Source organism: Macrobrachium nipponense, chromosome 1, assembly GCF_015104395.2.
Source record: "Macrobrachium nipponense isolate FS-2020 chromosome 1, ASM1510439v2, whole genome shotgun sequence".
Lineage (NCBI taxonomy): Eukaryota > Metazoa > Arthropoda > Malacostraca > Decapoda > Palaemonidae > Macrobrachium > Macrobrachium nipponense.
In genome coordinates this window covers 115944000-115956499 of record NC_087200.1, presented here as the reverse complement: position 1 = coordinate 115956499, position 12500 = coordinate 115944000, and the positions used below count along the sequence as shown (strand labels likewise).

Here is a 12500-nt window from a genome sequence, read left to right as displayed (position 1 = left end):
GTATATATATACATATATATATATATATATATATATATATATATATATATATATTATATATATATACACACACATATATAATTATACATACATATACTATATATATTACATATATAATTATATATACATATATATATATATATATTATATATATATATATATATATATATATATACTATATATAATATATATTATATATATATATATATGAATATATATTATATGTATATATATATGTGTGTGTATGATATATATATATATATCTGATATATATATATATGTATATATATATGTATATATAAATATATATTGTATATATATATATATATGTATATATATAATAAATATTTATATATATATATATATATATATGTATATATATATATATGTATATATATATATATATATATGTATATATATATATATTTATATGTATACATATATATATGTATACATATATATATATATATTATATGTATACATATATATATTTATATGTATACATATGTATATATTTATATGTATAGTTATATATATTTATATATATCCATATATATTTACATATATATGTATACACATATATTTACATATACATATATGATATATATATATATATATATATATATATATATATATATATATATATATACATATGTATAACTGAATCACAAAAGTTAGGAACGTGATAAATCCATATATATATATATATATATATATATACACATATATATGTATGAATAATTATCACATCACCGTGATTCATATAAATCATTCGAGCTACAAATGTCCTTTAATATCTAATTCGCTCTACCTTGGAATTGATATATTTTCATATATTTAAACTGAAGGGGAATTTTTAATTGATAATAATTTCGTCCCCTCATGGGATCGAACCGCCGTCCAGCAGACAGGCACGAAATCAGTACGACATTGACGTTATCGATTCGGCTAACAGTGAGGCTACAAGTTTATACCATTACTGACCTTACAAATCACCGTTGAACTCAGTTTTTTTGTAATTAGAATCGATATGCAACCCCCTCTAAAATGTTAGCCAATTCAAAAGTTTGATGAATGTAGCCATTTTATGAATAATTATCACATCCCCGTGATTCATATAAATCATTCGAGCTACAAATGCCCTTTAATATCTATAATTTGCTCTACCTCGGAATTGATATATTTTCATATATGTAAACCGAAGGGGAATTTTTAATTGATAATAATTTTGTTCCCTCATGGAATCGAGCCACCGTCCAGCGGACAGGCATAAAATCAGGACGACGTTGACGTTACCAATTCAGCTAACAGTGAGGCTATATGTTTATACTGATTTTGACCTTACAAATCACTGTTGAACACGGTTTTTTGGTAATTAGAATCGATATGCAACCCCCTCAACCATGTTAGCCAATATGAACGTTTGACGAAAGTAGCCATTTGTAAGGTGATTTGTAAGGTCAGAATCGGTATAAATTTATAGCCTCACTGTTAGCTGAATCAGTAACGTCAATGTCGTCCTGATATTGTGCCTGTCCGCTGGACAGTGGTTCGATTCCATGAGGGGACGAAATTATCAATTAAAAATTCCCCTTCGGGACAAAAAGAAAACAACTTAAAAATACTGGAATCCATAATTATGAAATTGACTGTACCACCCTCTGGGTAGGTTGTCACCAGCCACTTGCTTGTTCTTTAAGTAAATGTTTTAGTAATTATGTTCTGAATGTTTAATCTAATTATAATATGTAATTCGGATTTTATTAGTTTATTGATTTCCATGATCGATGGTTAGCAGCCTAGAAAATGCAACTATATGGAGTTGTGAAATGTCGGCATATATTTTAATAAAATGCTTATGGTTAGTGCCTTTTCTGACCCGCATGGGATTATATATATATATATATATATATATATATATATATATATATATATATATATATAGTATATATATATATATAATGTATGTATATCAAATCATCTTTTTGTGTGTACGTTTCTTCTTTATTTTTTGTGGCTCTACCATATCTAACCCTATGAGAATTCGAACAGCACCATAAGCAAACGTACCATATTACTTAGGTAAAAAACAAAAGCTTTTACAATACTCGAATTATTTCAGATATATATATATGTAATATATATATATATATATATATATATATATATATATATATATATATATATATATTGCCAATTTCCTTAATTACATGTGTGGTCTTCAATCTTTTTTAAAGGCATTTTCCACTATAAAGAAGGATTTTATATAAACGATCATTTGCCAAAAAAAAAGTATTTGCAAAAGTGAGCATATACAAAAATAAGCATTTGCAAAATTGAGCATTTACAAAAAAAATTATTTACAAAAACGAACTATTTACAAAATCGTTGAATAATATTTTACCTGTCAATACTATGTCACAACACAGAGACGAAATCGTTCAAATGAAAATGGCAGAAAAATTAAAGAATAATATAAATGTCTTCAAAATATTAGTTTGATATACGGTTTTCATAAAGAGAAATTTCTTATGCTTTTTCTGTGTAGCGGCGCCTGTGAAAAGGTTGGAGGCAATTTGGGCAAAAGGATGTTTACCGTAGAGTCGGGTTGTGAGAGAGAGAGAGAGAGAGGGGGGGAGGGGGTGAAGAGAACGGGGAGGGTAGTGTCCCATGGTACTGCAACATCAATGAGTGATACTTTCTTGGTCATATATATATATATATATATATATATATATATATATATATATATACACACACACACACACACACACACAGTGGTACCTCGAGATACGAAATTAATCCGTTCAGAGGCGGCCTTCGTATAATGAGCTTTTCGTATCTTGGACCGCATTTTACAAGTAAAATGGCTAATCCGTTCCAAGCCCTCCAAAAACACCCCAGTAAATTTCATAATAAAGCTAAATTGACCTATAAACAATGAAATACTACAACAATTTGGACCATTCAATACCTAACTTAATACGTACTGCTAATATGTACTACATAGTACCTGTAAATAAAGTGTATTAGTGTTTATGGTATACAAGAATTGCTGTACTAAAATGTGGAAGTTTACCTTTCGAGTGAGGCTATCTCCGAAAATAGCGACAGAGGAGGAGGACAAACGACAGATACGTACGTACACTTAACTTTATGAAACACATAAAAGAATGTAAGGAACACAAACTAAACTTTACGAAACACATTAACAAAACTGTAACACTTAACTTTACAAAAAACTTGAAATTAGAATTTTTTTTTACTTTTTTTTTATTTTCACATTTTTTTTTTACTTTTTTAACTTTTTTTTATACAAAATTTCAACTTTTTCACCACTTTCAACTTTGTTTTTTCATAGTATTACTTGGTTCTTCCTTTTTGCTTACTACTCCTACTAAAGACCTCTTTAAAAAATAACTATCCAAGGAAGATTGCTTCTTCCTGCTTTTGACAATGTTCCTGAAACGACTCAGGCAAACGTCATTGAACTGTGCAAGCCTTTTTGGGGTGTGTCTTTTCTACGAATGATTGCACCTTATGGAAAGCAGCCAGAGCATCCTTAATTTCTGCCGTTGTCATAGAGTCGTTGTTCTCCTCCTCGCCACTGCTAGAGAACTCCTCTTGAACGACGTTATGTTGCATGGCCTCCAACTCCTTCAGGTCATGCGTCGTAAGCTCCTCTTGGTGCTCCTTGAGAAGGTCATTGATGTCGTCCTCGTCGACGACCAGCCCCATGGACTTGCTGAGCGCAACGATCTTGTCAAGATCTGGTTGCGAAACAGTTTCAGGATCGTCAACTGTTCCTGAATCTGCAGCATTAGCTTCACCCACGTCGAATCCCTCGAAGTCTCGGGCGGATACGGCATCAGACCAGAGTTTCCTCCATGAGGAATTCAAGGTTCGCCTCGAAACCTCCTCCCAAGTTTGGTCAGTGAGTCGGATGCATATCACAACATCGAAATGCTCCTTCAAAAATTCACGCAGGTGAGATTTGTGGTATCAGTGATGTCAAAACATCTCTTGAAAAGATGTTTTGTATACAGCTTCTTGAAGTTCAATTTCACTTGCTGGTCCATGGGCTGGAGGAGAGTGGTGGTGTTAGGCGGAAGATAAAGAACCTTGATGAAGGAATACTCCACTAGGATATCTTCCTTGAGGCCAGGAGGGTGAGCAGGGGCATTTCATAGGGAGGCGCTTCTCTTCCAAGAATTTCTTCACTGTTGGGCCGAAACACAGATTTACCCACTCGGTGAACAAAAGGCTCGTTACCCAGGCTTTCGCATTAGCCCTCCACATCACCAGAAGATTCTCCTTAAGCACTGTGTGGGCCTTGAAGGCTCAAGGAGTCTCGGAATGATAGACCAGTAGGGGCTTGACCTTGCAATCCCCACTGGCGTTGGAACAAAGTGCGAGCATAAGCCTGTCTTTCATAGGCTTATGCCTGGGTAGCTTCTTTTCTTCCTGTGATGTACATCCGACGTGGCATTTATTTCCAAAAAAGGCCAGTCTCATCACAGTTGAAGACTTGCTGAGAACTGTAGCCTTCATTGATCGTCATCTTGTCGAACGCCTTAATAAAGGCTTGGGGCGCTTTCATGTCCGAGCTGGCCATCTCCCCATGCCGCACCACCGAATGGATGCCATTCCTTTTACGGAATTTCTCGAACCACCCATGTGAAGCCTTGAAGTTCGGGGTTGGCGTTGATGTCCCTTCTCCTTCGTCGTCTTCGGCCTGGGCAATCAAATCGCCGAAAATAGCGCTGGCCTTGTGGCAGATTGCCGTCTCGGTTATGATATCGCCAGCGATTTCTTTGTCTTTTATCCAGACAAGAAGAAGCCTCTCCATTTCATCGTGCTCATGGGTCCTCTTGCTGGACAAAATAGTCATGCTCTTGGAAGGTGTAGTTGCTTTGATGACATCCTTCTGCTTAAGGATGGTGCCTATCGTCGACGGATTTTGGCCATGTTCCTTAGCGATCATACTCAATCGCATACCAGCTTCATATTTTTTATGATCTCCATCCTCGTTTCCAAAGAGAGCATCCTCTTCTTTCCGTGAATTTCAAGTTTCTTGGGACCCATGACTACATATATACTGTACGTAATTGTTATGTAGTACGTATACCTTTCGTATCTTGAACAATTTTTGTATGTAGAGCCGCAAAAATTTTCGTATTTGCTTTCGTATCGAGAGTTTTTCGTAAGTTGAGCTTTTAGTATCTCGAAGTACCACTGTATATATGTACAGTAGTACCTCGGGATACGAAATTAATCCGTTCTGAAACGGCCTTTGTAACCTGATTTTTTCGTATCTTGAACCACATTTTACATGTAAATTGCCTAATTCGTTCCAAGCCCTACAAAAACCCCCCACCTTCCATTCTTGTATGTTTGTGGTCTTTCTATGCCATTCTGTACCTGTAGATTTTCTTAGCTTGTGCACATATATATATATATATATGATATATATATATATATATATATATATATATAGATATATATCTATATATACATACATACATACACATACATACATATAATATATATATATATATATATATATATATATATATATATATATATATATATATATATATATACACACACACACACAGTTTTAGATCCCCTTGTACAAGGGGAAGTTTTGTGTAAGTTTAGCATGGTCTCTAAAAATGCCAATAAATGCTTACTCATAGTTTGAATGCTAAATATGACACTAATCATGCACCCTAAATGTTAAGTTAACTTTTAAATGAAATTAAAGTTACTGTAGTATCATTTAAAAGTTAGTTTAATACATTATCCTTAAAAAATAAATAAATGTTCAACATAAAGATAGTTACAGCAACTACTACATATGTATATATGTATACTATCTTTACCCCTAATTCATGGGATCCCATTTTCTTTTTCCTTCACAGAGTAAAAGGTGTTTGCTTTGTGTCACTAGGTAAACCTCATAAGTCAGTCATAACGAAAGTACACAATTCAATGAAATAAAGAAAACATGTATGGACGTATGTAATGTTCACAGACAGTGAAGGTAAAATTCAATCAATTTAAAACCTTGTAATTGTTTGAGGGCTGACTACGAACACGAGGAAAAGAGAGAAATACGTACGTACATACTTTATGCACATAAAGAATGTATTGGGTTGTAAATAAAAAAAAGTAAGCATGGGTACTCACCAGTGATGAATGTGTTTGAAGACGATTCATTAGCATTGTAGTACAGTAGTACCTCGAGATACAAAATTAATCCGTTCCGAGGCGGCCTTCGTATCATGAAGTTTTCGTATCTTGGACCACATTTTACATGTAAAATGGCTAATCCGTTCCAAGCCCTCCAAAAACACCCCAGTAAATTATATTTCCAGGCCTAAAACACATGTTCTAGGGTTATGACGCCGATCCGACGGAAGAAATATGACTCCAAAAAGGCAAAATACTGTACATACTTGAGTAATATTACACTGCATGTAATGTTCAACCCCATTTTTACTGCATATAATAGGACTTTAGCATATGTCCCTTAGCAATAAGGCTAGCCTATGTTAGCGGTTGCTACTGTAGCCTAGTCTATGATTCTGACATCTAAACCTAAGAAGCTAAAAGCTTAGAATATGCCAATAAAATGTATAAATAATCAGTATGTACTCATTTCAAATAATTATTAATTAATCATTAACTATAATACACAAACAAACAAAAAAAAACCTTCCAATCGATTGTTTACATTCAGCTCTTACCCGTCTTACGAGTATCGAACGAACTTCATGCAATAATTTTTCCTAGCACACAGTAAGCCATAAATTTTCATTAGTATCTCTCTTCAACTAATGAAACTACCAAATAGTATAATAACCATTCATTTCTATTCTTTATTCTATCTTTACCTAATGTTTTTTTTTTTTATTAAATGTATTGCATGAATAAGTTTTTCAATTTACAGCATCCTTTTACCAATAGAATATTTAAAGCACAAGGGGTAGATGCTGACCAAAAGGAGAGCAGGACCTTATGGGGTGACTAGCATCAGGAACCAATGGGAGAGCAGGAGAATGGTGGCGAGTTTACTCAGTTGGCGGCGCGGGAGTTTTAAAATTGTTCTCGGTGGTCTGGGCGAATCTCGGGACTTTACAGCAACAACCTTTCGTATCTTGAAAACTTTTCGTATGTAGAGCTGTAAAAATTTTCGTATTTGCTTTCGTATCTCGAGATTTTCGTAAGTTGAGCCTTTCGTATGTCGAGGTACCATTGTACAATGAGTAACGATGAAGATGACTACACAGTATTTCTCTTTCAGGTTGACAAAGTGTAATTTTCACAGAATGACGCTAATACATTTTTGATGTCACAGATATATGTTAGTTCATTAACGAGTTCATAATTTCAAACCACCTTGCCCGAATGGGATTATCTCCAGGTCATGTGAGGTAAACTCTGGAAGGGTATCATCTTTAAAAAGGTGTGAATGAGATCACATCCTGTGAAAGTAGATTAACTGTGCTGTAATTATATGTAACATAGTACATGGAACAGATTTTGCCAGCACTTTTCTCCAAGGTTAAGAAAGTAAATTTTCACAGAACGACTACTCTTAGATATGCCTGTTTTACTAGTACATTATTGAATTCATTTTATCAAATCAGTAAGACAGAACATCATCATCTCGTGATCATGGAGGTCTTAATGACAAATACTATGAAGTACTCACTGCCTTTGTATATCATATTTAAAAAAATATATAGTATAAACAAAGTTTCCATAACAATTTTACATTTAAAAGCATGAAAACTTGTACTGATGGAAGTATACTAGTGCGTATTTCAGAAATGAAACAAAGTTTCTGAAGGGATGTCTTTGAAAAGTGCAGTAACTTTGCGGATGGGTATTGCATCTTGTTAAAGTATATACACTAAATTTCTGACTCACCACAGGAACAAACCCTGGCCTTTTGAGTGAGAGTCCAGGCCATTAGCAATTCAGGCACAAAGGTCATAAGAGCTATAGTTTCAAAAATACAGATCTGTAGCTTTATTCTCGCATCTGGCAGTGCATTACCAGTTTGTTAAAAGAATAGAATATTCTTGGAAAGAGAAGTTTGATGTCTTCCAAAAAAGAATCCAGCTCCATGAGAAAAGTTCTCTAATCATTAAATCATGAAACTAAATTTCCTGACTCTCAATCAATTCAGTTGGAAGGGTGGCACTACCAGTAAAATAAGATGCATATGTGCATATGTGTGTATATATATATATATATATATATATATATATATATATATATATATATATATATATATATATATATATACAGGCAGTCCCCGGGTTACTACGGGGGTTCCGTTCTTAAGACGCGTCGTAACCCAAAATCGTCGTAAGCCGGAACGACGTTCTTGAAAACATGTCCACAGGGAAAATTTCACTAATTTGCAATTTTTCTTAGGGCAGTATCTCTAAAAATTATCACTAATTTACTTTTTTCGTGGTGCAACACTGTGTATTCACAAATTACTGTATATTTTCATTAAAATACAAGAGAGAGGAGAGAGAGAGAGAGAGAGAGAGAGAGAACCCCTTACGGTTCATAGATTGAAATGAACGTCTGTTGGCAACTTTTTTCCCCTCCCATAAATACATTATATTTCTCCAGAGAAGAAAGAGAAGGACTGTGCAATTATGTTTTGTCTGTCTATCAATTCTTTTGCTGAGAGCGAGTGAGATAAAAGGAAGAAATAGAAACACCAAATGTATGACAAGTATCTAGTGGAGAGAGAGAGAGAGAGAGAGAGAGAGAGAGAGAGAGAGATTAGAGAGAGAGAGAGAGAGAGAGAGAGAGAGAGAGGTTGTCCTTACAGTATTTAAAAGAGAGAAATGAATGATTATTGTATTTTAAAAATACTCAGATATGAATTTTGTACTTACAGTTAATAGTATTATTATTGGTAAAATATTAATGATAAACTTATTAACATAACATGTCCATGAAAATTATCTCATCTCAGTGAGAGAGAGAGAGAGAGAGATTCATAAAACCATTAAATTCGTTGACCATTGTATGGCATTGTTAAGCTCCTGTGTCACTGGAGTTGAGGTAGGGAAATTGATACAGAAAAAGACAAAGGGAAGAATTTTCTCTGAAATTAGTTATTGTATTATTACTACTTCTATTATTATTATTATTATTATTATTATTTGAAAATATAATAAACACGTGCATCTACCATAAAAATTATCTCATCTCAGTAAGAAAGAGGAAATTATCCTTACAAGTGAAATGGAAAGGTCATTTTCATCTCTTTAAATACGACCATTATGAATTTTGTAATTAGCTTTATTATATTATTATTATTATTATTATTATATTATTATTATTATTATTATTATTATTATTATTATTATTATTAAATAACTGAAATTATCAATAAACATTTTACATACTAGTACCATAAAAATCCTTTCATCTCGGTAAAAGAGAGAGAGAGAGAGAGAGAGAGAGAGAGAGAGTGTTTTATCTCTGTGTTCTCTCAAAAAACCCCAAAATACTTATAACGCTCCAGCGAAAGGAGAGGGGGAGGGAGTTACCACTATGACACATTATTATCTTGTGTGGCGAAAAGAGAGAGAGAGAGAGAGAGAGAGAAGAGAGAGAGAGAGAGAGAGAGAGAGAGTTAACCTTAATTAAAAGTGACATGGAATAGATTAGTACGTATTGTATTTCTTTAAAATACTATCACATATGAATTTTGTAATTACAGTTATTATTATTCATTATTATTATTATTATTATTATTATTATTTGAAAGTATTAATAACAAATAGGTACTAGTACATAAAAAATCTCGAGTCCTCAGTAAATGAGAGAGAGAGAGAGAGAGAGAGGAGAGAGAGAGAGAGAGAGAGAGAGAGAGAGGAAGAAAACTGTGCTAAACTATAAAGGATTCTTATTATAGTATGCGTTTTTTTAAAAGCGCCGTAACCTCGGAACAAGCGTCGTAACCCAGGGGGGATTTTCAATGAATATTTAAGAAAAAGCTTGTACGTAACTTCGGAACGTCGTAAGCCGGACCCGTCGTAACCCAGGACCGCCTGTATATATATATATATATATATATATATATATATATATATATATATATATATATATATATATATATATATATACATACACACTATATACACACACACAGTAGACCCTCATATTAGCGGGGTATGGGTACCAAACCCCCCACAAATAGCTAAAATCTGCGAATACTTAAAAATTCAAACCCCTCTAAAAATGCTGAAAACTGCCTATTTTGATAGTCAAAAGACAGAAAATCCATCTAAAAATTCTTATACCAGAGTATTTTATAAGTTTTATCACAAAAAGTGCATTTAGTCACAAAAATGATATAAGAATAATGTGTGAATATTTCTCAGTGAAAAATCCAGAGAATAGGCAAATTTTAAATGAAAAATGGGCATATACACTTCATAGATAAATCTGCGAATCATGAGTCTGCGAATAGCTATATTGTGTGTATATATTTGTATTTATGAAATGATTGCTTTTAATAATGAGTATTTTTATTTTTTTCTAAATTTGTAAAGAGTTTAATAATGCATGATCTTATTTGTTAAATGATTGTTCCTGTAAATATTAATTTTGATTTGGTTTGTTAGAAGATGATTTGGCAATGAAGGATATGCAGCCAATCTAAGAGTTGATTTTTTGTGAAGGAACTTTTTCTCAGTTGCAGCCACCCAAGTAGAATGCATTTTTTTCCAGCTCTGGTAGAGTACTTAAGTGATCCTTCTTTGTTCACTGGACCAAATGGAGAATGGACTGTTTGGGAAGCCATAAATACCTGGATTGAGGTAAGTCTTATTAATAAAACTTTATGATGAGTCTTGTGACAATGATGTATAGTACTTTATGGATGTTGATAGTAAAACATGGGTAAATTTATTGATTCCTTTTATTATAAATAAATGAAAAATTGAATGTGACAATCAATATGTCAGTAATTAACTATGAATGATTAAGGTCACAATTTTTTTCATCATCTGTAAAAGAAGGGCTACTTGGAAACATTGTTGATACATATGAGACTCCTTGAGGATACTGCTTATAGTATGGTTTCCATGTTGTAGATGGTACAGAATGTTTTCCAGCATCCATTTGGTTCTAGTTCAGTTGCCTTTTTGTGTATTATAATTGTCATTTGTTCCAGTTCATCTCTTTTAATTTAGCTGTCAAACTTCAACCTACCTTCCTCTAATGTTTATCTGTTGTCTAAGTGCATAACTTTCAGGTAAGCCCTTTTTAGTCAGGAAATGTGACTCGTTAATAATGGATGTGAGAATGAGTTATCCCTGAGTAACAAATGATTACAATTTTCCCTTCTGTAAATGTCTAGGATCTCAATTTTCAGCCTTAGCATACAGCTCTTTTAATAATTTTAAACCTAGATGGCCCCCCCTTCTTTACTAAGAATGATTATGATACTCTTAAAGAATTGACCAAAGACCGAAACATAATAATTACATGCCCAGACAAAGGTAGAGGAACAGTCTTTCTCAATAGATGTGATTACGTGGAGAAAATGGATGCTATCCTAAATGATCCATCCAAATTTGAGAAAGTTGGTACCCCTGACCTTTATAATATAACCAAGCCTCAGGACAAAACCAACCGAATCTTGAAGGTGCTAAAACAAAATACAACAATAAACTGAAATACATATCAAAACCTCTTAGTTACAGGATTATCATGTGGAATTATTTATGGCTTGCCTAAAATGCATAAGGAAGGAATTCCTCTAAGGCTCATCCTCTCCTCCATGAATACCCCTAGTTATGGACTTTCCAAATTCCTTGTCCCATTACTCCAACCACTGACCAATAATAACCTTTAAAGAAAAGATGATAAAACAAAAGACTGATCTGTTTATGGCAAGTTTTGACATCGAATCTCTATTCACAAACGTTCTAGTGGCAGAGACCATATATATGATTTTAAATAAGCTGTTCCCCTCTGAGGATTCCCTTTTTAATAATTTTAATAAAAGCAAATTTAAATCATTCTTGGAACTGGCCGTGCTGGACCCTGCTTTTGTGTTTGATGGTACACTCTACAGACAGGTGGAGGGGATGGCGATGGGGAGTTCACTAGGACCGACCTTCGCTAACATCTTCAGAAGGTCCAGAAAGGTGGAGACCAACGAAAAGAAAGAATGTCCTGCCAAATTACACACTAAACAGCGACGACTCCTCAAAAATAATTATGTAATCAGTTCCCCACGTCTGGAGAATCACTCAAGGGTGGTTGGGAAAAGGAATGGTTCCCAAAAAGCTGTGGCAGAGGACAGAGTTCCACTAAATCCTGCCAAGACTGCAGCAGTGCTACTTTAGCCGTGATCACTTTACTCCAAATGCAGGGGCAATACCTTCATACCTGATGACAGAGAGGTCCCCTAGATAGCTTAACTAAGCCAAGGGTTGCTGAAAGGA

The 12500-nt window shown here is 33.6% G+C and overlaps 1 protein-coding gene across 1 annotated transcript in view; it reads left to right on the top strand.

Moving 5' to 3' along the window:
• Positions 1 to 12500, top strand: part of LOC135218919 (kelch-like protein 30) — a 168767-nt gene that overhangs the window by 89240 nt on the left and 67027 nt on the right. Inside the window, exon 4 of the mRNA XM_064255361.1 lies at positions 10748 to 10865. Within this exon, the coding sequence (XP_064111431.1) occupies positions 10748 to 10865 (118 nt within the window). The remainder of the gene's footprint in view (positions 1 to 10747; positions 10866 to 12500) is intronic.